Raw genomic sequence first — 26,098 nt, forward strand, 5'->3', positions numbered from 1 at the left:
AAATTGCTTTAAATGGTAATTAGCAAAAGCCACTCATCACTCTCAAGTAGATGGGCTAAAAATACAGAGAGTCTAAGAAGTATATAAAAGCATCACCCCTGGAGAACCATACCTATTTATGAGACAGGAAGAGGGAGCTATCTTGTAAAACTGGCTATTGCTATAACAAATGTTGACAGGGATGTGGAAAAGCAGAAACCTTCATACATTGCCGGTGGGAATATAAGATGGTGCAGTCACCACACCTGGCCAAGGCCATGTTTATATTTTGTTTTTACTGTTGGTCCTAATGACTCATTGCACAATTCTCCCCTGCCAGAAGAGGCTCTCTTAGCAATGCTGCTTTCCAAAGAAAAGCCAAAATAACAGTTACTGTTCATAGAGGAAACCTCTGGAATAAAGGTACTTACGAGGTTTGCGAGGCTGCTTTGGATGAGGAGAAGATTTGCTATCTCTACCTGTGGATGAACGCTTCCTTCCCTGCTTTTCATTTAAATCAAAGAAAAACTGACAGGCTGATTCTTCCTGGAATGGCCAAAAGCAGAAGATTAAATGTTGTTCAACTAACCTTTAGATAAGTAGCTGACCACTCACATACAATGGAACATTCTTGCCATGCCATATCTATCTTTCTTCTCAGTCCTTTCTGCACACTCTAGGGAAGCAAAATATCTTCCCAATTGTGATGCCTGAACTCTCAGTCATACATCAACACTTATCCAAACTACTGCCAAATTCATCTCTTTGGAAAAATGAGTTAAAATGCAAGTTATAAAGTAATTCTTGCCTAAAGCAGAACATGAACCCACCTAAATTCTCTTATCCTTCTGCTCTCAACAGGGACATAGTGTAGTCATACAATTTCACAGGTCAAACAAGCCTAATTCAGCCTTAATTAAGAGATGAGAAGGCTGCTCGGAAAGAAAGAAAAGTCTGAGAAAGCAGACCATGCATGCTAGTAAGGGAACTTGACATTCCTTGCTTTAGTGGGGAAAAAATTAATTTGAGAAAACTCTGCTATTAAGAAAATTTCTTCAGAGTGAATCTTATTTTCCTACTAGCAATCATCATAAAATCACAAATTACATTGCTACGAAGCTGCTAGAGCCTTGCCTAAAGAGCTAAGGACAGATAATCAACTTTAGACAAAGACTACAAATAAAACTGTAACCCCAAACATCTGAATCCAGTTTGGACAAAGAAAGACCTAATGTATGAAACTGTTAACCCCAAACTACAATAAAAAACACTAAGCTTAGTTGAAATCTACTAAGATTTTCTAAACACCATCATGATTTCCCAAGGGGAAAAAAAAGATTTAGATTCTAACTATTAAACTTGTCTTATGTACTAAACCATAACTAGGAAAAGAACACATATAATGGGCAACCCTGCCCAGAAAATGCCAACCCTCAATCAGAACATACCACAGGGGCAAGAATTTGCTTTCCTGTGGATGCTTCCTGCCCAGATTTTCTGTAAGGGTTTTCGGTGACATCCGGAGGCTGTTTTACCAGTTCTGCTGCATCCATTAGCTTCATGGGAACAATACTGAATGCGTAAAGATACTTTAGAGAAAAAGAACATAATGACATTAGGGAAAATACTATTTACCCAACTGTAATCAACCTATTTTACTATGAAGATTTCACAGAAAACATGTGAAACTCAGTAAAATTAAAAGAACAGCAACCAGACCATCCATAGCTCAGAGAATAAACAGTAAATCAAATGCCAATTCAGTGGCCTCTGCAGGGACTCACCAAGGGCTGACAAAGAAATGAACAAGAAATCAAAGCCCCCACCCTCACAAACCAGGAGTTCTCACTCGGATAATGGAATAGTGACAACTGTCACTGCAAGGCCCAGAGGGACTTGCTGTATAACCCTTGAAGACAAACTGCTTCTGTCTCTGAGTCCCTTATCTTTGTGTACTTTGTCCACAGAATTGTGGCACTGCCACTCATTTTTCCTAATGAAAATTACAAACGAACTTAGTGTTTCTCTCTCTGATATTATACAAATTCTGCTATATATGCTAATAAAATTTTCTTAAGAGACTAGCAGCAAAGAAATAAATATTCATATAAATATTTGGAATCTTGCACTAATGCCACAGATATCAAAAACTTTAGATAAGATATAAATAGATGTTTAAACTTACTACTGATTAGGGAAATGCAACTAAGTAACAATTATATATCATTTATCACATTGGCAAAAACTTTAACTTTGACGTGCGGCGGGGGTGGTGGCTCATGCTGCAATCCCAGCACTTTGGGAGGCTGAGGCGGGCGGATCACGGATTTTGTATTTTTTGTACTAAAAATACAAAAGATTAGCCAGGCGTGGTGGCACACACCTATAGTCTCAGCTACTCAGGAGGCTGAGGCAGGAGAATCGCTTGAACACAGGAGATGGAGGCTGCAGTAAGCCGAGATCGTGCCACTACACTGCAGCCTGGGCAATACACAGAGACTCCATCTTAAAACAAACAAACAAACAAACAAACAAAAACTTTGACTTGATCCAGTGAGAAATATGGAGTGGAAAAAAAACACACACTGCTGGCGTAGGGGTATAAATTGGAACAAAGTTTTTAGATGAATTTAATGATGCTTGCCAAATTTTATAATGTGCACACCTTTTGACGAAAGTATAAGTTGCTATGGCTGAGGCTAACATGTCCCTGAGAATAAAACAGACTGAAAATACTAAGTGTTATTCAGTTTGAAACGGCAATTAAAAGAAAAATTACAAATCTAAACTTGCTAAGAATTGGGCAAAAAAGCTGAAAATAGGCTGGGGAATTTACGTGGAGGTCAGAGTGGAAGCAGGTACGAAAGGGTCCAGCAGAAGAAAACATGGCTGCCAAAGTGTTTTGAGTCCGCTGGCAAGTTTGGCCTGGCCTTAGCTGTTGCAGGAGACGTGGTGAACTCTGCCCTATATAATGTGGATGCTGGGCAAAGAGCTGTCATCTTTGACCGATTCCATGGAGTACAGAACACTGTGGTAGGGGAAGGGACTCACTTTCTCATTCCACAGGTAGAGAAACCTATTATCTTTGACTCTGTTCTTGACCATGTAATGTGCCAGTCATCACTGATAGCAAAGATTTACAGGATGTCAACATCACGGTGCACACGGGGGCCTGTCGCTAGCCAGCTTCCTCGCATCTTGACCGGCATTGAAGAGGATTATGATAAGCGTGTGCTGCTGTCCATCACTACCGAGATCCTCAAGTCAGTGGTGGCTCACTTTGATGCTGGAGAACTAATCACCTAAAGAGAGGTGGTCTCCAGGCAGATGAGCAACGACCTTACGGAGCGAGCAGCCACCTTTGGGCTCATCCTGGATGACGTGTCCTTGACACATCTGACCTTCGGGAAGGAGTTCACAGAAGCAGTGGAAGCCAAACAGGTGGCTCAGCGGGAAGCAGAGAGCACCAGATATGTGGTAGAAAAGGCTGAGCAGCAGAAAAAGACAGCCATAATCTCTGCTGAGGGCGATTCCAAGGCAGCCAACCTGATTGCCAACTCACTGGCCACCGCAGGGAACGGCCTGATCGAGCTGCGCAAGCTGGAAGCTGCGGAGGACATCACATACCAGCTCTCATACTCTGGGAACATCAGCTCCCTGCCAGCGGGGCAGTCCATGCTCCTCCAGCGGCCCTGGAGAGGCCACCCTGCCTGCACCTCCGCAGGCCAACTGGGCCACAGCCCTGATGATTCTTAACACTGTCTTCCTTCTGCCCCAACCCTAGAAATCACTGCGAAATTTCATGATTGGCTTAAAGTGAAGGAAATAAAGGTAAAATCACTTCAGATCCGCGCCCCTCCCCCCCAAAAAAGCTTAAAATATTATGAAAAAAACAAAATATCGATTTGCTTATCTTTTGTATGCACTGTCTATGGCATGTGATAGTGGAATAATCTTCAGACTCTTTATCTGCCTATTTTCCCACTTCACTAACTGTTCTTATTTTAGCTGTCTCGATCCATAATAGATTAGTTTTGGCCCTGGGAAATCAGAAATGCTCTCAGAGAAGTGAGAAAAACAACCTGTTTTTCTGGTATATTCTCTTTCATCAACTGTACTGTTTTCTAATACAAAGATAGATTCCAGGTATCACTAAGATTTCCCTCAGGAAATCTTAGCCCTAAGGAGGGCTTAGGTAAATCCTCTGGGTTTTTTTTTTTGTTTCCCGAGACAAGAGTCTCACTTTGTCACGCAGGCTGGAGTGCAGTGGCCCGATCTCAGCTCACTGCAGTCTCCACCTCCCACATTCAAGCAGTTCTCCTGCCTCAGCCTCCTGAGTAGCTGGGATTACAGGTGCCCCCCACCACACCTGGCTAATTTTTTTTTATTTTTTATAGAGATGGGGTTTCACCATGTTGGCCAGGCTGGTCTCAAACTCCTGGCCTCAAGTGATCTGCCCACCTCAGCCTCCCAAAGTGCTGGGATTACAGGCGTGGGCCACCATGCCCAGCTCTTTGGGGTTTTCTTATTTCAGCTAAATGAAGTTGCTAAAGAAGTAAGCAAGCATCTGAGGGCAAATTCACAAATACCCATAGAGACAACCACATAGATGTGGAAGTAAAGGAACACTGTTCATTTGATATTTTGCCCTTATTCCTCTGGGCCTATTTTCCCAAAGCCTTCTTTAAACTCTCCTACAAAAAGACCCAAAGAGACTTGAGCTTTCACTACCATATCTTTACAAAGGAGTCTCCGAAACTGCTGGGACTCTGCAGTCAGGGAGAAGAGAAGATCTGAATGGTAAACTGGACAAGAGATACATTTATCAGGCAGACCATGAATATCAACCTTCCACCAAATGGGTAAATCTTTACCTTTTTCTTTTCTGGATTTCCAACATTTGCCAGAGCTATAAACCGGGTGGCATGCTGTGCATTTTCCTGTAGAACAATATGGTTTCTACAACATATTTGAGAGACAAAAAATTATAAACAATTTTACTTTTGATTTGCAATGACAAAATATGTGGACTCTGTGGGGCCATAAAAAGAGCAGAGGTCCTCAGTTCATCATCACAAGTCAAATGATTTCAGATAAGTTACTATCTATCCGTCTAATAGGGCAACAATCCCTACCTCACAAGGCTGTTTTAGGAAGAGATGAGATTATGTCTTCAGAAACCATCAAAACTCCAACTTTTGGCTTCAAAAGAGTTGTAAAATTGGCAAAATGTTGACAATAGTTCAAACTAAGTGATGGACACATGAGGGTTCACTTTACTATTGCCTCTTCTTTTGTGTAATAAAAAGCTAAAATAGGCCGGGCACTTTGGGAGCCGAGACAGGAGGATTGCTTGAGCCCAGGAGTTTGAGACCACCCTGGGCAACACAGTGAGACTCTGTCTCTACAAAAAAATTTTTTAATTAACTGGGCGTGGTGGTGCATACCTATAGTCCCAGCTACTCAGGAGGCTAAGGTAGGTGAATCACTTGAGCCCACAAGGTTGAGGCTGCAGTGAGCCTTGATAGTACCTCAGCACTCCAGCCTGGGAGACAGAATGAGATCGTCTCAAAAAAAAAATTAAAAAAAAAAAAAGTAGTCCTTTGTGTCTGGCTTCATTCACTTAACATAAAGTTTTCAAGGTTCAACCATGTTGTAGCACATATCAGTACTTCATTGCTTTTCCTTGCCAAATAACATTTCATCATATATTTACCACTTTTAATTTACCCATTCACCAGGTGATGGACATTTGGGTTGTTTGCACTTTTGAGCTATTATGAATAATGCTATTATGATCATTTGTGTACAAGTTTTTGTGTGGACATATGTTTTCCCTTATCTTGGGACAGGAATAAAATTGCCATTACCATGCTGCTGACTCTTACGTTTAACCTTTCAAGAACTGCTAAACAGTTTTCCAAAGCAGCTGCACCATTTTACACTCTCACCAGCAATGTGTGAGGGTTCCAATTCCTCCACATCCTTGCCAACACTTGTTATTATGTATTTGCCTTTTTGACTACTGCCATCCTAGTGGGTATGAAGTGGTATATCGTTGTGCTTTTGATTTGCATTACCATAATGGCTAATGATACGAGCATCTTTTTTATGTCTATTGGCCTTTTTTTTTTTTTTGAGACGGAGTCTCACTCTGTTGCCCAGGCTGGAGTGCAGTGGCGCGATCTCTGCTCAACTGCAAGCTCCGCCTCCTGGGTTCATGCCATTCTCCTGCCTCAGCCTTCCAAGTAGCTGGGACTACAGGCACCCACCACCATGCCCAGCTAACTTTTTGTATTTTTAGTAGAGACAGGGTTTCACCGTGTTAGCCAGGATGGTCTTGATCTCCTGACCTCATGATCTGCCTGCCTCGGCCTCCCAAAGTGCTGGGATTACAGGTGTGAGCCACCGCACCCAGCCCTATTGGCCATTTGTATATGTTCTATGAAAAACTGTATTCAGATTCTTAAGAACTGTGTAAGTTTTGAGTGGCTTGTTCCCAAAACTTCTGTTTTCGCAGTATATTTTTAGAGAACAAGACATTTTTCTGGAATGAAAATATGGAGATTTAACAGAAAAGCCTGTATTACCTATGATTCTGCATTAGGCTGTGGGATTATTGTAAGGGGGGTATTCTCTTCTTGCTCACTTACATTTTTTTAACTAGCAACAAGTATATATTACTTTTGTAAAAAAGAAGGGAAAGAAGTTATTTTAGGAATAATCCATGCCCTTTATCAGTGAAGATAATTTTGAGCTTTTACTTACTCTCTCACTTGTAAAACACTGGTTTTCTTGGCAATATATTCTTTAAGAACTTGACCTCTATATCAGGAGATCGAGACCATCCTGGCTAACATGGTGAAACCCTGTTTCCACTAAAAATACAAAGAATTAGCCAGGCGTGGTGGTGGTCGCCTGTAGTCCCAGCTACTCAGGAGGCTGAGGCAGGAGAATGGCATGAACCCGGGAGGCGGAGGTTGCAGTGAGCCGAGATCATGCCACTGCACTCCAGCCTGGGCGACAGAGCAAGATTCCATCTTAAAAAAAAGAACCTGACCTCTATATACCTACTATGCTACTATGTAGCCACAAAAATTATAAAAATAAAAACTCCACCTCTGAGTGCAAAAGAAAAAAAATATTTTCTTGGCTGGGCGCGGTGACTCATGCCTGTAATCCCAGCACTTTGGGAGGCTGAGGCGGGCAGATCATGAGATCAAGAGTTCAAGACCAGCCTGACTGACATGGTGAAACCCCATCTCTATTAAAAATACAAAAAAACTTAGCCGGACATGGTGGCACACACCTGTAATCCTAGCTACTCAGGAGGTTGAGGCAGAAGAATTGCTTGAACCCAGGAGGCGGAGGTTGCAGTGAGCCGAGATCGTGCCACTGCACTCCAGCCAGGCGACAGAGCGACTCCGTCTCAAAAAAAAAAAAAAAAGACAAAAAAAAAAAATCTTTTATTCTTCCCTCTCATTTATTTTTAATTGACAACTAAAAATTGTATTTTTTATTGTATACAACATGCTATTTTGAAATGTGTATATATTGTGGGATGGCTAAATCAAGCTAATTAACATATGCATTATCTCATATTTATTTGTGGTAAAAATTTTTTTAAAGAAATGTTGCCCAGGCTAGAGTGCAGTGGCTATTCACAGACATAGTCATTGCACACTATAGCCTTGAACTCCTGGGCTCGAGTGAGCCTCCTGCCTCAGCCTTCCAAGTAGCTGGAACCACAGGCACACACCATCATGCCTGGCCCTGAAAAGGAAAAAACTGATACAAGTTCTTGATTCTGAAACTGAAGGATTTCCAAAGTGACTTCAAATTAGGGAACAAACTCAGAGAAGATGAATGACTTGAGAGTCACTTATTTCAGTGTCTGAGTAACCAAATGGAACCAAAATGTTATATGGTTAAAAATGAACAAGAGAAGTTTATACAGAAGATGCATGGCAAATTCTTCAAAAAGCCAAAAAGAATGAAATGCTACTCACCGATATGGAAGCCTCTCATAATAAGTCTTTTCCAAAGCAGCAAAATGATATCTTGGTTTCAAGCCCGTGGCAAGACTGGAAACCAAAGCAGAACCACATTTTTTGGTATCCACTTCTCCCTAGTAAACAAAAACTTAGTCATCCATACAGACCAAAAGTTATCAAGAAATGCAAATAAATAATAAGACATTTTGAAATGTTTTTGAAATTTATACATGAATACAAATGTGAGCAGAAGGAACTGCACATTGAATTTCATATGTATGGCAATCAGAGAAAAAATCTTAACAAATAAGGGAGCTGAACTATTATGAATGTAGAAATAGGAACAACTGTTGGAAGCCAGAGATTAAAAGGTAACTCCTCCATATCAATACCCAAAACATAAATTATTAAAACCTTTTTTGGAAAGTAAGCTCTCCCTCTGGAGCCCACAGACTGGGCTTCTAGTTTTGGTTTAGTTTTTTTTTTTGAGATGGAGTCTTACTTTGTCACCCCGGCTGCTGGAGTACAGTGGCACAATCTCGGCTCACTGCAACCTCTGCATCCTGTGTTCAAGAAGCGATTCTCCTGCCTCAGCCTCCCTAGTAACTGGGATTACAGGCACGTGCCACCACACCTGGCTAATTTTTGTATTTTTAGTAGAGATGGGGTTTCACCATGTTGGCCAGGCTAGTCTCAAACTCCTGATCTCGTGATCCGCCCGCCTCAGCCTCCCAAAGTGCTGGGATTACAGGCGTGAGCCACTGCGCCCGGCCTCTAGTTTGTTATGTAGTGCATCTGTAGTTCACAGGTCCAGTCAGTCAATTCAGAAAATCAAAGCGAAAAGCTAGGCTTCAGGGCTCTTAGGATCCACAGAATATCTGGTATAGAGTATTCAAGGACTTCATCACAAGCATATAATCCTTTATTTTGCTTCAGTCAAGGAAGTGGCAGTTTGAGGAAGGGCATAACCACACCCTTCTTAAGTAACATGAAGTTTGCCCAAAGTTATTCTTGCTCCCAGAACATCCCCAGATTCTGTTAACAACCAATTAAGTGATCTCTCACCCACAGCATTATTTATGAACTCTATTCTAAGAGAAGGTATTACTTGGAAATAAGCTAACAAAGTTTGTTTTCCACTACGTAAAGCAGGAATTTCCTTTTGTCTTATGCTTGTTTCCTTCAGGTTTCTGCTCAAGGGCAGGGAATTAGCTTTGAGGTCAGTCCTAGCATCTTAGGGATTGGTGAACTATACTTTTCTCCTCCATAAATATACTGTATGGTTATTTATAAGCCTTGATCAAAATCAATTTTTAGCTCCCTGCAAAACAAAGGGGCCTCATTTTCTCATCCTTCCTTACAGAGCATCACGTGTGTCTTTCTCTCTCCTTCATCACTTTAGCAGCCCTTCTCTGGATCTTCCCTAGCTTTGCTATATCCTTGTGCTCCAACCAGCTCTACGCCTTGTATTCTAGGTAAAGAGTAACCATGGGTTTGTCAAAAAGGAAGAGAGCATCCTCCTTGATAATGCCTGGTATCCTGTTGGCCTTTTTGGTCATGGACACATGGTGCTGAAACTGGCAAGGGGTGGTATACAGGCTCCACTTCTGGATCATCACTGATAATCCTGAATCCATCCATGGAGATTTGTTCCCAAATGCATTCTTACATTTCCCTTCAATGAAGCTCAGCCAGTGTTTTCTGCCCTCACACATAACCTTTTCAAAATCTTCCTTAGGCTTACTTCCACCAGTGTAGTATTTCACTCCCCATGATAGTTGTCACTCCTGGTGTACCATCCCTTTCAAGATTACTCATAAAATATTAAAATCTGGCCAGGCATGGTGGCTCAGGCCTGTAATCCCAGCACTTTGGGAGGCCAAGACGGGTGGATCACTAGAGCCCAGGAGTTCAAGACCAGCCTGGGCAACCCCGTCTCTACTAAAAATACAAAAATTAGACTGGGCACAGTGGCTCATGCCTGTAATCCCAGCATTTTGGGAGGCTGACGTGGGCAAATTACTTGACGTCAGGAGTTTGAGACCAGCCTGGCCAACATGGTGAAACCCCATCTCTACTAAAAATACAAAAAAATCCGCCTGTAATTCCAGCACTTTGGGAGGCCGAGGCAGGCAGATTGCCTGAGCTCAGGAGTTCACAACTAGCCTGGGCAACACGGTGAAACCCCATCTCTACTAAAATATAAAAAATTTGCCAGGCATGGCAGTGTGCGCCTGAAGTCCCAGCTACTTGGGAGGCTGAGGCAGGAGAATTTCTTGAACCCAGGAGGCAGAGGTTGCGGTGAGCAGAGATGGCGCCACTGTACTCCAGCCTGGGTGACAGAGCAAAACTCCATCTCAAAAAAAAAAAAAAAAAAAAAAAAATTAGCCAGGCGTGGTGGCACATGCCTATAATCTTAGCTACTCAGGAGGCTGAGGCAGGAGAATCGTTTGAACCCAGGAGGAGGAGGTTGCAGTGAGCCAAGATCACACCACTGCACTCCAACCTGGGCAACAGAGTGAGACTCCATCTCAAAAACAAACAAACAAACAAACAAAAAATCAGTGAAACCTCAAAACATTAAGAGGCTTAGGAAAGGGCACTTGAAGCAGAGAATATAAAAAACCATTCCTTTATAATTAAGATTTCAGCAGTCTCATCTATGAATCACACTTTCATGAAATTAACTTTTGCTTTGATCAGTTGATAACAGCTTTTAGAATCCTGAAAATTTTCACAGAAGACTTCTAATAAAAGGTACCCAAGAGCTAAAATACTCAATATAAACAGGAAAAGAAAAAAGTCCCAACTTAAGCCAGTGCAATTTGCTTTTAGAAATTCCAACTAAACAAGCACTACTCACAGAAGAATTCCCAAAGTTCCCCACATACTTGGGCCATGGGGATGTGAGCAAGATATCAACACCCTTAAACTGGGAGGTTGTACACAGCATCGTTCTCAGAGAAGACACATCCTTGGGACTAAAACTATAACCTGGTACTGGCTCATTTAAGGATTCTGTCCCACTGAGGTACACAATCTGCAGCCCCGAGCTTCCAGTGAAGATACCTTTACGACCTGAGTTCAAAGAAAAATGAACAAATTTTAGTCAAAATTGCAGAATGAAAAGCCATCAATAGGGGGATGAATCTCCCATGACTCTCCTATGTCCCTGCCATTTTACATGTATGAAGTGTAAACTCTCTAGCAGCTCCCTTCTGGCTGCTAGGCATCAATGGTGAATGGCTACAACATTATTTCTGATCAATAAATATGAACAGCCCTACGTGGACGCTGCTGGAGCCCACGGGCCAGTATGTTTATGCCACGTGCCTTACAAATATTACTGGAAAAAGTTGGGAAGAGAAGATTAGGGAAAAGGCTTTCTGCCTTCTAGAGAAGATTCTACATGGACTTAAATGCAGACATCTGGACACAGGAAAAGGCAACGCGAAGAAAAATACAGTTCTAAGGAAGCTACAGTCTAGAAAAGATGCACACAGTGAAACTCCGTCTCTACTAAAATACAAAAAATTAGCCAGGCATGGCAGTGTGTGCCTGTAGTCCCAGCTACTTGGAGGCAGGCAGCAACTTCCAAGTGAAGGAAAACATTTAGAAAGAGCAAGTGTTTAGGAAAAATTAAAGACGCTACTCTCTTCTAGGGTTATTCCTGGCTTGTGGCCTTGTTTCCATTCCCTCCTGTTGCCTTCAAGACCTTGCTCCATCAACTTTCACTTCCCTTTCATCTACTGAGTCTACTCAGCTGGCGCTTTTTGTTCAGAAAAAAATATGCTCAATCATCGCCATCCAAAATGAACACACATACTAAGAAACTTCCTCCTCTTCAGTTTTGAATTTCTGAAGAGTAGTCCATGCTAAGTGCTTTACCTTTTTTTTTTTTTTTTTTTTTGAGATGGAGTCTTGCTCTGTTGCCAGGCTGGAGTGCAGTGGCACGATCTTGACTCATTGTAACCTCCACCTCCGCCTCCTGGGTTCAAGTGATTCTCCTGCCTCAGCCTCCCGAGTAGCTGGGACTACAGGCGCCCGCCACCATGCCCAGTTAATTTTTCTATTTTTAGTAGAGATGAGGTTTCATCATGTTGGCCAGGATGGTCTCAACCTCTTGACCTTGTGATCTGCCCACCTCAACCTCCCAAAGTGCTAGGATTACAGGTGTGAGCCACCATGCCCGGCCTACTTTATTAGTTCCTTAACCCCCTGCAATCAGTTTCCCTCTCCCATCACTCTCTTAAAGGTCACCCTATATTTCCCAATGTTCTCCTGAAACTATGTTATCTTCACTTAGATTCCATGAAGTTGACAACATTTTTACCTCTCGAACAGTCCTTTAAGCACTTTTATGTCTTTGTTCCTACCCCCTAGATGAAGACATACCATCCCTACCCACCAAGGTACTATCATCAACCTGCTTCCTTTCTGACTGTATTTCTTCCTCAATAATTTGATCCTCTTCTCAGCTCTATTTTTCATCATTATGGGACCAACTCTCCAAAGCCTATACTCTTCAACATTGATACTCTAGAAAGAACTCTCGGGCCGGCACAGTGGCCAAGGCCTGTAATCCCAGAACTTTGGGAGGCTGAGACGGTTGGATCACCTGAGGTCAGGATTTCGAGACCAGCCTGACCAACATAGTGAAACCCTGTCTCTTCTAAAAAATACAAAATTAGCCGGACATGGTGGCACACACCTGTAACCCCAGCTACTCAGGAGGCTGAGGCAGAAGAATCGCTTGAATCCGGGAGGCAGAGGTTGCAGTGAGCCAAGACTACACCATTGCAATTCAGTCTGGGCAACAAGAGCGAAACTCCATCTCAAAAAATAATAACTCTCACTTCCAACTATATGTTGGATGTCCTACCAGTACTTCAAGCTCACTATCACATGTTTACCTACCAAGTTCATTGCTTGATCCTCCTACTGGATCCAAAAAATCTATTTCACAGAAATAACCCAAGTACCTTAGCTGCTCTTTCCTTTCCTGGCACTAAATTCATATAGTAAAATGGCTGCCAAATATCTACAGTAATGCCCTTAATCCAAATCTACAAACTATACCAAGAACTGCATAAGTCAGGCTCATGTTAAAATCTACAACAGAATTTCAAAATGTGTATCTGATATGTGTAGTTAAAAATAAACAGTGCTCACTTCAGCAGCACATATACTAAAACTGGAAAGATAAAGAGAATATTAGCACTGCACCTGCATAAGGATGACATGCAAATTCATGAAGAGTTCCATATTAAACAACAAAACAAACAAAGTCCTTCCTTCAATTTTTGCTTAAATAAGTCCCATAGGATTAGAGCAAAATAAGACTGGTAACTGGACGGCCATAGCCAAATAAAGACTAAAGGCCAAGATGAACTATGATGGGGAAGGAGAGGACATTTACAGCAAAGGAAATGAAGAAGCTTTCTAGAGAAATAAGACCAACAAAGAGGAAATGTGAAGAATAGTGAATTCAATTAAAAAAAAAAAAGCCGGGCACAGTGGCTCACGCCTGTAATCCCAGCACTTTGGGAGGCTGAGGCGGGCGGATCACCAGGTCAGGAGATCGAGACCATCCTGGCCAACATGGTGAAATCCCGTCTCTACTAAAAACACAAAAATTAGCTGGGTATGGTAGCGCATGCCTGTAATCCCAGCTACTCGGGAGGCTGAGGCAGGAGAATCACTTGAACCAGGGAGTCGGAGGTTGCAGTGAGGCGAGATAAAGCCACTGCACTCTAGCCTCAGCAACAGAGCAAGACACTGTCTTAAGAAGGAAAAAAAAAAAAGAGTTGAATGATCTAAGAGGCAGCAGACTGCCAGCAGGTGGGGGGAAAACAAAAGCAAAATTTGACAGTGCTTTTGAAAATGGCCAGACACTGAAAGAGCCACTAAAAGCAATACAGAGGGCTGTGGAGGAAACAACTTTAAGCTGGAACTGAAGAGTGTACCTAGAACCAGAAAAAGGAGAGTAAAAAAAGAGTAAAAACTCCCCAAAGAACAGCACTAAAAACTTGAGTTGCCAAAACCTTAGAGTGAAACCTAGAGCTATAAATAGTTGGGAGGCTAATTAACAAGTAAGCTGTATATACCTAGCAAGATTGTATGGTAAGGCCACATACATGAAATTTCCTTTGTGTGAACATAATTTATACCTTAAGTATCCCATATACTGTAGACAAGGAGTTTATCCCTCTAGTTCGCTAAACAAGTGTGTACTGGGTTGTGGGAACACAATGAGATTGGGGCTAAGTGGTAGAAATAATAAAGGAAAAAGGCCACTGTCCTAAAGGCACTGTCCTAAGGGCACAGCAGCACATATACAGACTCTGGGAAAAAACCCTCCAAACCCCATTATCTCAGGCTGCAATCACTGAAAAATCTAGCCAAAAATTTCCCGGGAGACCAATTTCTGAGAATACTATATTATGTTTATTACAAATACAACAAATATCAGCCAGGCGCAGTGGCTCACGCCTGTAATCCCAGCACTTTGGGAGGCCGAGGTGGACGGATCATGAGGTAAGGAGATCGAGATGATCCTGACTAACATGGTGAAACCCCATCTCTACTAAAAATATAAAAAAAATTAGCCAGGTATGGTCGCACACGCCTGTAATCCAAGCTACTCAGGAGGCTAAGACAGGAGAATCACTTGAACCCGGGAGGTGAAGGTTACAGTGAGCCAAGATTGCACCACTGCACTCCAGCCTGGGTGACAGAGCAAGACTCCGTCTCAAAAAAAAAAAAAAACAAATACAACAAGTATCAGCTTACCCAGATAAGTAATGTTTTCAGCTAATTCACATCCATCAGCATCCTGGAAATATTTTACTGTTTCCTGGTTATTAGCACCAAGCACGTATGTCTGAATAGGAGCTAGTGAGGGAAACAGACATGACACCATATAGTTACCAGATCTGCTTTAGAACTTGAGATGTCTCTCTATAGAAAAAATACTTATATTAAAAGTAAATAGTCCATGCATTCACATTCCCCATATTTAGCAATCCTAAATGTGGAACGGCTATCCACTAAGGATATACTACAACCGACCTTGTAGCTTGATTATTTTATTTATTTTATTTTATTTTATTTTGAGACAGAACCTTGCTTTGTCGCCCAGGCTGAAGTGCAGTGGCGCGATCTCGGCTCACTGCAATCTCCGCCTCCCAGGTTCAAGCAATTCTCCTTCCTCAGTCTCCCGAAGACCTGGGATTACAGGCATGCGCCACCATGCCCTGCTAATTTTTATATTTTTAGTAGACACATGGTTTCACCATGTTGGCCAGGCTGGTCTCGAACCCCTGACCTCAGGTGATCCACATGCCTCGGCCTCCCAAAGTGCGGGGATTACAGGCGTGAGCCACTGCGCCGGAGAGTCTTAATAATGAAAAGCAACTTAAATTCTTAAATACTGAAAATAATTCTTAAATTCTTAAATAATGAGAAACAACTCTGCAAGAACTCTGGCCCTTGAAATTTTATTAGAAATCATATGTTAAATAAAAATAATTTCTATACCTTTCTTGGTGCCAGTCTTATACTCCTCCCATTCAGCATCTGGGGTGGAGCCAAAGAAATTTCCTACACACAACAGCAGCTAAAATGAGTTTTTTAAACAGATATGTGAGATTTTAAAATATCAAACAGTATATAATTGATAGTAATATTCGACTAGTTATTTAATAGTTTCAAATCAGTTTTTAATTCTTAATCAATTTGCAGATTTCAATATACAATTCTTTAGCAGCAACTGTTAACAGTTACTGATTCTATGAATTATTAAATTTTGGCTCTTTGGCTGTCAAATTCAAGTTAGAGATGGGTAAGAGAGAGTCAAGGAACTAAACTTTTAAAATAAGTTAGAATTCAAGTGCTCCTCAAATTCCCAGTCCCACTCTGCCACTCATGGCTCTCTCCACATATCCTTCCCTGGAATATACAGTCCCATAGAAATAGATCTTTAAAGAATCCCCATGTGAAACAAAAAAACTTAAAATATTAGAAACTCTGAGAAATACAGGGCATAAAAAACACATTTCCTGCCTGTTGTCTTTACTCAACCTTTAACCCAATGAACAAATTATCCTCATACCTGGAATACTCTCTTCTGTACTCTTAGGAGTTTACAGTCTAGTTGGCAACCATACACAACATTCATATAGAGCTTTTAAGCTTGTGATGGGTTGGTATATATGTTACCTGACTTAATCCTCACCACATTTGTGAAATAGATCTGTGCTTCCCAAACCCAGAGGTCAGAATCACTTAGGGAAGTGTTGCTAGTCTGTTTTCAGTTTTTTGTACAGTGATAAAGTAACAAGATTCAAATTCAAAAAATATAAAGATCAATAGTAAACAGTAAATAGGTCTCCCTCCCCCAACCACTCAGCAGCTACTAAGCTCCTATGCTCATGAAGGGAACTCAATTTAACAAAAATGGTATGTGCTCAATCAAGACTTAAAGGAGTGCAAACTTTATTTTTATGTGTGACTACAAAGGTAAAATTAAATTCAGTAAAAACAAACATCTTACATCAAAGTTTCCACTTTTCTTCTGAATTGCTTGAACTCTATTGAATAAAATATCAAACTTTCCTTCAACATCTCCACAAGCCAAGCTGCAAACAAAGAGATAAACATTATAGCAATTCAGGAAACAAATGGGCCTGCCGGGTTTGGTATATACTAGTCTTTTGGATTAGACAGATACATGATCTAGTCTCTCTCTGCAGTTACCTTGCAAGGTTCAGTGCACGTAAACCACTAGGCAGATCCACTGAGGGTCTCACCAACACCTCCCACTCACCATATCTAAAATTTAGCTTATCACTTACTCCACAATTGAGCCAGCTTCTTCTCCTCACTCCTAAGTTTTGTGGACATGTCTATGACTGACACGGTCAACAAGAGTCAAAAATCCCCCACCCAGTCACCAAGTCCCATCAATCCCTTTTTCCAAACATCTTTCACATTCATTCTATCCTTCTTATTTTGACTCCTCCTATCTTAGTACAGGGCTTCAGTCATTCATTTGATAAACAGGTACTGGACACCTACCATACGCTAAGTACAATATGCCAAGTATACTATGCTAAGAACATGTTAGCAGTACAAGGTGGAGGAAGACTCAGTTTAAGCCTCAAAGAGTTTATAATCAGGGAAAGGAAGACACTCTAATCGTTATAAATTTATAAGAAAAGGGTTACAACAGGAGGTATGTGTGAAGTGTTATGGGGCAGGAAGTAGAAAATGGCAAGAGGTGACACTGGTAAGGTAAACTGGCCCTACGTTGTGAAGTGACTTTTACTATCATCTCATTTCTGAGATTTTCTAATTCTGATTTATGTGGTTTTTCCACGGCTTATATCATTTTCTTAATGTCTTTTAACTCATCTTGAAACATTAAAATTTTATTGTTTTGTGAGTGTCTCTTTCTGGCGTGCTTTTATTGTACACCTCGCCGAACTTTTTTTTTTTTTTTTTTGAGACAGGGTCTCACTCTGTCACCCAGGCTAAAGTGCAGTGGCATGACCTTGGCTCACTGCAACCTCCACTCCACTCCACTCCACCCTGCCCCACCCCGCCCCACCCCGCCCCACCCCCTTCCTATGGCAGAGGAAGAATCAGACAAAAATACAATGCATCTAGTGTTAGATTCAAAGTAGAGAATACACTTATGTTTCCTCTAATGTCTTCTCTTCTTCCTATCCATCCTACAGAAAGTAGTCAGTTTAATGTTCTTTCCTCAAAACATTAAGAGGTTCCCCACTGCCTATAGAACCACAGCTTTCCACAGGCCCTGACCTGTCATCTTTCTAGTGCTTTCTCCAAGTTTTCTTAACTGAAACCTTACTTACTGGCAATTTGATTACTCTCTGCCTCTGTTCCACTCTACCCATCCTGAATCTAAGTTTTTCCCATCCTTCAAGGTTAGCACATTTCTGAAGCCTTCCTGGCTGGCTCAGAAGTCATCCCCTTCTCAAAAACTCAGAAAACCATATTACAGCATTTCAGAGCAAGCTTTGTCATAAACTAATAAGACTTTTATTTATATTTTGAGCACCACCTCCTCTAGGAAGTCTTCTAGTACCTATCAGTTACCAATTTCTAGTGTTCCCATAGGATCCTGCATTTCTTCCATCACAGCAGTTGTCACATGGAATTACCATTGTCTCTGGGAGATCCACTGTCCAGTTTATACATCACCAGGTGCCTCATCTCCTAATCTGGGCCCTTTTCCAGTGTTCTCTATCCCACTGAATAAAGATAGAAATCTATGACCCAACAGGGCCAACTCCTTTTCACTCACAATTAAACCATCACAAGCCTTGTTGATTTTACTTCCTTAATAAACCTTGAATCCCTAAACTATTCCTCTGTCATCACTCTACCTAATCCCAGCTGTTCTCAACTTTGGCTCTGATTTGTTCTCCACATTGCAGACAGAACTGCTTTCCAAAATGAAAATTTGATCATGCCAAAGCGTTCTTAAGCATTTCAATAACCTTTTTAGGTTAAAGACAAGAATACAGTTATGTGCCAGATAACAATGTTTCGGTCAACAAGGGACTACATATATAATGGTGGTCCCATAAGATTATAATGCAACTAAAAAATTCCTATCGCCTAGTGATGTCTAGCCATTTGTAACATCATAGTGCAATATATTACTCATTTGTTTGTGGTAATGCTGGTATAAACCCACTGGGCTGGTGGTTATAAAAAGTGTAGCACATACAGTTATGTACAGTATATTTGATAATGATAATAAACAACTATGTTACTGGTTTATGTATAATATTTAGCATGCTATGGCCGGGTGCAGTGGCTTACGCCTGTAATCCCAGCACTTTGGGAGGCCAAGGCGGGTGGATCACAAGGTCAGGAGCTCGAGACCATCCTGGTTAGCACAGTGAAACCTCATCTCTACTAAAAATACAAAAAATTAGCTGGGTGTGGTGGCAGGCTACTCGGGAGGCTGAGGTGGGAGAATAGCATGAACCCATGAGGCAGAGCTTGCAGTGAGCTGAGATCGCGGCACTGCACTCCAGCCTGGGCAACGCAGCAAGACTCCATCTCAAAAAAATATATATGTATTTAGTATGGTATGCTCTATACTGTTATTTTAGAGTATACTCCTACGTATTTAAAAAAAAAAAAAAAGTTAACTGTAAAAAAGCCTCAGGCAGGTCCTTCAGAAGTATTCCAGAGGGCACTGTTATCATAGGAGATGACAGCTTCATGCATGTTATTACTACTGAAGCCCTTCCAGTGGGACAAGGTATGGAGGTGAACAGCAGTGATACTGATGATCCTGACCCTGTGTAGGCCTAGACTCATGTGTGTGTGTCTTAGTTTGCAACAAAACAAGTTTAAAGCCAGGCACAGTGGCTCACGTCTGTAATCCCAGCACTTTGGGAGGCTGAGGCAGGAGTGTAACTTGAGCCCAGGAGTTCAAGACCAGCCTGGGTAACACAGCAAAACCCCCCCTCTACAAAAAATACAGAAATTAGCCAGGTGTGGTAGCTTGCACCTGTAGTCCCAGCTACTTAGGAGGCTGAAGTCGGAGAATCACTTGAGCCCAGGAGATTGAGGTTGCAGTGAGCCGTGATTGCACAACTGCACTCCAGCCTGGGTGACAGTGAGACCCTGTCTCCAAAAAAAAAAAAAAAAAAAAAGTTTAAAGGGTAAAAAGAAAAAAAAAAGTAATAGAAAAAAGCTTGTAGGATAAGGATATAAAGAAAATATTTTTGTACAGCTGTACAATGTGTTTTGTGTCTTAGCTGTGTTATAACAAGAGTCAAAAAGTTTTAAAAAACTTAAAGTTAATAAAGTAAAAGCTACAGTAAACTAAGGTTTATTGTTGAAAATAATATTTTAATAAATTTAATATAGGTGAAGTGTACAGTATTCATAAAGTCTACAATAGTGTAAAGTAATACATTCCCTCACCTCTTACTAACTCACTCAGAGAAACTTTCCGTTCTGCAAACTCCATTCATGATAAGTGTCCTACATAGGTGTGCCCCTTTTTTTTTTCCTGTATACAGTATTTTCTTTTTTTCTTTTTCTTTTTTTTTTTTTTTGAGACAGTCTCGCTCTGTTGCCCAGGCTGGAGTGCAGTGGTGTGATCTCAGTTCACTGCAACCTCCGCCTCCCAGGCTCAAGCCATTCTCCTGCCTCAACCTCTCCAGTAGCTGGGATTACAGGCGCCCACCACCACACCCGGCTAATTTTTGTATGTTTAGTAGACACAGGGTTTCACCATGTTGGCCAGGCTGGTCTTGAACTTCTGACCTCAGGTGATCCACCCACCTCCGCCTCCCAAAGTGTTGGGATTACAGGCATAAGCCACCACACCCGGCCAGGTATTTTCACTGTACCCTTTCTACATATAAATACAAAAATACCGTTGTGTTACAATTGCCTACAGTATTCAGTACAGTAACATGATGTACAGCTTTGTAGCCTAGGAGCAACAGGCTATACCATTTAGCCTAGATGTACAGGAAGCCATACCATCTAGGTCTCTGTAAGTACACTCAAAGATGTTCACACAATGACGAAATCGCCTAACAACTCATTTCTCAGAACATAACCCTGCTGTTAAGCAATGGATTACTCTTATTTCCCAAGGTTCAATCCTAACATTCTCGGGAAGCCTTCTTGACTCCTACCATTAAGCCAAATAGCCCTCTTATGCACTCTCCCAGAACCACGAATATTTTCTTCCCAAAAGTTACCACTATTGCAATTTTTTTTTTTTTTTTTTTTTTTTGAGACAGGGTTTCAATCTGTCACCCAGCCTGGAGAGCAGCGGCACGATCACAGCTCACTGCAGCCTCGACCTCCCCAGGCTCAGGTGGTCCTCCTGCTTCAGCCTCCCAATTAGCTGGGACCACCACGCCCGGCTAATTTTTTTTTTTCTGTATTTTTTGTAAAGACGGGGCCTTGCTATATTGCCCAGGCTGGTCTTTAATTCCTGGACTCAAGTGATCCTCCTGCCTCGGCCTCCCGAGTCACTGGGATTACAGGCGTGAGCCACTGCGCCTGGCCCTATCACTATGGTAACTTTACATTTATCTGAATTTCTTTTTTTTTTTAGACGGAGTCTCACTCTGTCACCTAGGCTGGAGTGCAGAGGTGCAGTGTCGGCTCACTGTGCAACCTCCGCCTCCGGGTTCAAGCGATTCTCCTGCCTCAGCCTCCCAAGTAGCTGGGATTACAGGCACGCGCCACCACGCCTGGCTAATTTTTTTTTGTATTAGTAGAGACCGGGTGTCACCACGTTGGCCAGGCTGGTCTCGAACTCCTGACCTCAAGTGCTCCGCCCGCCTCAGCCTCCCAAAGTGCTAGGATTACAGGCGTGAGCCACCGCGCCCAGCCATTATTTGTTTTGCTTTTTTGTTTGTTTTGTTTTGTTTTGAGAGTCTCGTTCTGTCGCCCAGGCTGGAGTGCAGTGGCGCGATCTCGGCTCACTGCAACCTCCGCCTCCCGGGTTCAAGCGATTCTCCTGCCTCAGCCACCGCGCCCGGCCCATTATCTGGATTCTTTAGTACCTGTCCCTCTAGACTACACGCTCCATTAAAGCAGGAACTCCATCTGTTGCAACACCTAGCACAGCGTCCGGCACACTGCAGTTCTTCAATAAATACTTGCTGCATGAAGCCCTCTCTTCACCACCACCCCCTCCCCTCCTCCTCGCAAAAAAAAAAAAAAAAAAAAAAAAGCCCCAGGGAAGGGTCCCTATCTACTCTGTCCACCACTGCCCAGGGCCCATCAGTAGGCCCAATGGCTATTAGGCGAATAAATAAATGGGGTCAGGAGAAACGAAGGGGAAAGGATGTGTCAGAAGCCAGGACTGCCCCCTAAGATGGAGAAGGCCTAACTCTGGGAGCTTCTGCCTCTCCCAAGGAGCGTCGCCAAGAGAAACCCCCTCAGAAGCGAAAAGGGCCAGGAAAAGACGTCAGCCCCGGCCAGGCAAAGACATCACCTAAGCTCCCCAGCGGCCCCGTGTCTCTCCGCCTTTTCCTTCCCCCTTCCCGTCATGGGAAAGACTCCCGCCCGTGTCGTCACCTACACACACGAAAGAGACACAGAGAGAGAGGCTTCCATTCACGGTCACTCACAGGCGCAGCGGTTTCTGTGCCATCTGTCCGAATAGTGCGGGTTGTGAGTGCCACCTAAAATTGGGAATGCGAACCCGCGCTCCCCGGAAAAATGCGACCGCGCAACAATCAGACGTCAGCGCCCTCCAGCCAATAACGGTTCACTTACTTACGGAGACCGCCGAGGGACAGAAGCCTCTCTCAGGTGTTTGCGCCTCAAGGAAGAATCAAGAGGGAAAGGGAGGAACGAAGGGAGAAAGAGGAAGTGACCCGAAGGATTCCAACTACGATTTTTTAAATTAAATTTCAGAGCACTTGAAGCGAATGAATGGCTAGGAAGTACAGAGCACAATGTCGGGTTCTAACCTAACCTAACCTAACCATATCGGTCTAGTGGGCAAGACAGACACCCTATCCACTTTTTTTGTAAGTTTTTAACCTATCAAAAAGTTAAGAGGCCGGGCGCGGCGGCTCACGCCCATAATCCCAGCACTTTGGGAGGCTGAGGCGGACGGATCACTTGAGGACGGGCGTTCAAGACCAGCCTGGGCAACATGGTGAAACCCCCGTCTCTACTAAAAATACAAAAATTAGCCGGGCATGGTGGAGAATTGCTTGAACCAGGGAGGCGGGGGTTGCAGTGAGTCAAGATCGCGCCATTGCACTCCAGCCTGGACAACAAGAGCGAAACTCCGTCTCAAATTTGGAAAAAAAAAAAAAAAAAGTTAAAAGAATAACGGCTATTACCTTGATTCAGTAAGTCTCAGCATGTTGCTAAATTTGCTTGTGTTCTCTTTCAAAGTGCCCAAGCCCTTCCATCCTCACTGAATCATTTGAAAGTAAAGTGCAGGCCGGGCGCAGTGGCTCACGCCTGTAATCCCAGCACTTTGGGAGATCGAGACCATCCTGGCTAACATGGTGAAACCCTGTCTCTACCAAAAAATACAAAAAATTAGCCGGGCGTGGTGGCACTCACCTGCAGACTCAGCTACTCGGGAGGCTGAGGCAGGAGAATCGCTTGAACCCAGGAGGCGGAAGTTGCAGTGAACTGAGATCGCGCCACTTCACTCCAGCCGGGGCGACAGAGCGAGACTCCGTCTCAAAAAAAAAAATAAAGTGCAGACAACAGGAATACATCTGCATTCATCTCCTAAGATTAGGACATCCTCCTACATAACCGTAATACTATTAACACAGCTAAGAAAATTAACATTAATTATTCAATAATATCACCTAATATACATCCATATTTAAAGTTCTCCATTTGTCCCCCCAAATTGATTTTATATTTGGGACTTGTTTTGATTCAGATCCAATGAAGTTTCACACTTGCATTTGGTTCTGTCTCTATTTTAATCTACAAAAGCCCTCCTACCTATTTGGTTTTAGTTTTTGTAATACTGACTTTTTTTAAGGGTTCAGGCCAAGTGGTAGGAAACAAGTGTGTAAGGAAATAGAAATGAGAGAGTTCCTGACGACTGAGGGGAAGGGAAGACTCATCAAGGGCATCTAAATAATTCAAAATTAATAAAACATAAGATTAAAGAAGAACTACAGGCCAGGCACAGTGGCTCATGCCTGTAATCCCAGCACTTTGGGAGGCTGAGGCGGGAGGTTCACTTGAGAACAGGAGTTCGAGGCCAGCCTGGGCAACATAGCCAGACCTCGTCTCTACTACAAATTTAAAAAGAAAAAAAAAAAAAGTTAGCTGGGCATGGTGGCCGTATGCCTATACTCCCAGGTACTCCAGAGGCTGAGGTGGGGAGATCACTTGAGCCCAGGAGATGGAGGCTTCAGCGAGCTATTACCTTGACACAGCACTCCAGCCTGGGTGACACAGCAAGCCCTGTCTCAAAAACCAAACAAAACTACAAAGTTCTGGCTTTTCCCACAGCCTACAAGCCTTTTTTGTTTGTTTCTTGCCTCATAAACACTGATGGCTCTGCTTTGCTGGCACGTAAGAATGCATTTGTTCCTACTCTTTGGATAATACAGCACTGCCCAGGAGTGGCACTCAAGACTGAATCTTGAAGAAGAGTAGAAGTTTGCCAAACATGAGCAGGTAATAATTCCCAGAAGAGGATACAAAAGTAAGACATAAAAACTCATCGGTATTGAAAAATCAAAAGACTCTACGAGAAAGACTGTTAGAAATAATAAACGAATTCAGTAAAAGTTTCAGGATACCAAATCAACGTACAAAAATCAGTAGCATTTATATGCACCAACAGCAAACAATCTGAAAAAGAAATCAAAAAAGCAATCTCATTTACAACAGCTACAAAGAATATAAACTACGTAGGAATCAATTTAACTAAAGAAGTGAAACATCTATACAAGGAAAACTATACAATACTGATGAAAGAGGACACACACACAAAAAGGAAAGATATTCCACGCTTAGGGATTAGAAGAATTAGGCGGGCAGATCACGAGGTCAGGAGATCGAGACCATCCTGGCTAACACGGTGAAACCCCGTCCCTCCTAAAAATACAAAAAAATTAGCCAGGCGTGGTAGCGGGCGCCTGTAGTCCCAGCTACTCGGAAGGCTGGGGCAGAATGGCGTGAACCCGGGAGGGCAGAGCTTGCAGTGAGCGGAGATCCAGCCACTACACTCCAGCCTCCAGTGCGGGCGACAGAGCGAGTCTCAAAAAAAAAAAAAAAAAAAGACAACACTAGCTAAAGCAATTTACAGATTCAGTCCAATCTCTATCAATATACAAATGGCATTGTCTACAGCAAGGATCCCCAACCCCCGGGCTATGGACCAGTACCCGTCAGGAACCAGGACGCACAGCAGGAGGTGAGCGGTGGGCAAGTGAGGATAACCGCCTGAGCTCACTTCCTATCAGATTAGCGGTGGCATCAGATTCTTAGAGAGGCTGGAACCCTATTGCGAACTGCACATGCGAGGGTTCTAGGGCGCTGCGTACCTTACAAGAATCTGATGCCTGATGATCTGAGGTGGAACAGTTTCATCCCCAAACCATCCCCCCATCCCTACATTCAGCTCTCTTTTTCTAATGTAAATGTCATGTAGGAGCGTTTGTTTTATTTTGTTTGTTTTGTTTTTGTTTTTGTTTGAGAGGGAGTCTCGCTCTGTCGCCCAGGCTGGAGTGCCCTGATGCGATCTAGGCTCACTGCAAGCTCCGCCTCCCGGGTTCACGCCATTCTCCTGCCTCAGCCTCCAGAGTAGCTGGGACTGCAGGCGCCCGCCACCACGCCTGGCTAATTTTGTTTTTGTATTTTTAGTAGAGACGGGGTTTCACCGTGTTAGCCAGGATGGTCTCGATTTCCTTGACCTCGTGATCCGCCCGCCTCGGCCTCCCAAGTGCTGGGATTACAGGCGTGAGCCACCGCGCCCGGCCACGATAGTTTTATTTGACGTCAGGACTGTTTTGTAGAGCGAGGTGGGATAGATGTGGCACGCACTAGCCACGGTTTCCACCGTTCCCAGAGCGTGGAGAGGCAGCGCCACTGCTCTCAAGGTTAATGACAACTCAATAAAGCACTGCTTTTATTTTTTGCAGTCTTCAATCTGAGAAGGCGAGAAATAATGTTTTCAATAAATATGGTTCATACCATTAAAAAAAAAAAAAAATCCCCCTGCGTCCATGGAAAAATTGTCTTCCACAAAAGCGGTCCCTGGTGCCAAAAAGGTTAGGGACTGCTGCTCTACAGAAATAGAAATAGAAAAAACAATCCTAAAATCTATATGGAACCACAAAAGACCCCAAAGAGCCAAAGCAATCCTGAGCAAAAAGCACAAAGCTGAAGGCATCATACTACCCAACCTCAAAATCTACTACAAAGCTATAGTAACCCAATCAGTATGGTACTGACATAAAAATAGACACATAGACCGATGGAACACATATAAATCCATGCATTTACAGCCAACTCATTTTATGTCAATACCAAAAGTACAAAGGTGCCAAGAACATACAATGAGGAAAGGACAGTCTCTTCAATAAATGATTCTTGGAGAACCGGAT

The 26,098-nt window shown here is 42.8% G+C and overlaps 1 protein-coding gene, 1 non-coding gene and 1 pseudogene across 9 annotated transcripts in view; 2 read left to right on the forward strand and 1 right to left on the reverse strand.

Annotated features, from left to right (window-relative positions):
* Positions 1 to 22,246, reverse strand: part of CWF19L1 (CWF19 like cell cycle control factor 1) — a 35,645-nt gene extending 13,399 nt beyond the window's left edge. The window contains exons 1-9 of one of the 8 annotated variants that reach the window (XM_054436899.2): positions 22,124 to 22,246; positions 16,528 to 16,612; positions 15,513 to 15,591; positions 14,766 to 14,867; positions 10,837 to 11,051; positions 7,989 to 8,107; positions 4,854 to 4,938; positions 1,428 to 1,568; positions 411 to 525 (exon numbers count right to left, since the gene is read on the reverse strand). In XM_054436899.2, coding sequence (XP_054292874.1) covers positions 411 to 525; positions 1,428 to 1,568; positions 4,854 to 4,938; positions 7,989 to 8,107; positions 10,837 to 11,051; positions 14,766 to 14,867; positions 15,513 to 15,591; positions 16,528 to 16,612; positions 22,124 to 22,146 — 964 coding nt within the window. In that variant the 5' untranslated portion in view covers positions 22,147 to 22,246. Of the gene's footprint in view, positions 1 to 410; positions 526 to 1,427; positions 1,569 to 4,853; positions 4,939 to 7,988; positions 8,108 to 10,836; positions 11,052 to 14,765; positions 14,868 to 15,512; positions 15,592 to 16,527; positions 16,613 to 22,070 lie in introns of those variants that run through there. The other 7 variants (XM_054436900.2, XM_063670149.1, XM_063670152.1 and 4 more) reach the window with 7 other exon arrangements.
* Positions 2,635 to 3,735, forward strand: LOC129006491 (prohibitin 1-like; annotated as a pseudogene).
* Positions 13,138 to 13,244, forward strand: LOC129006947 (U6 spliceosomal RNA). The gene has a single exon (XR_008492136.1). It is a non-coding gene; the product is annotated as a U6 spliceosomal RNA (small nuclear RNA).
* Positions 22,247 to 26,098: the final 3,852 nt, after the last annotated feature.

The sequence above is a fragment of the Pongo pygmaeus genome, chromosome 8, assembly GCF_028885625.2.
Source record: "Pongo pygmaeus isolate AG05252 chromosome 8, NHGRI_mPonPyg2-v2.0_pri, whole genome shotgun sequence".
NCBI lineage: Eukaryota > Metazoa > Chordata > Mammalia > Primates > Hominidae > Pongo > Pongo pygmaeus.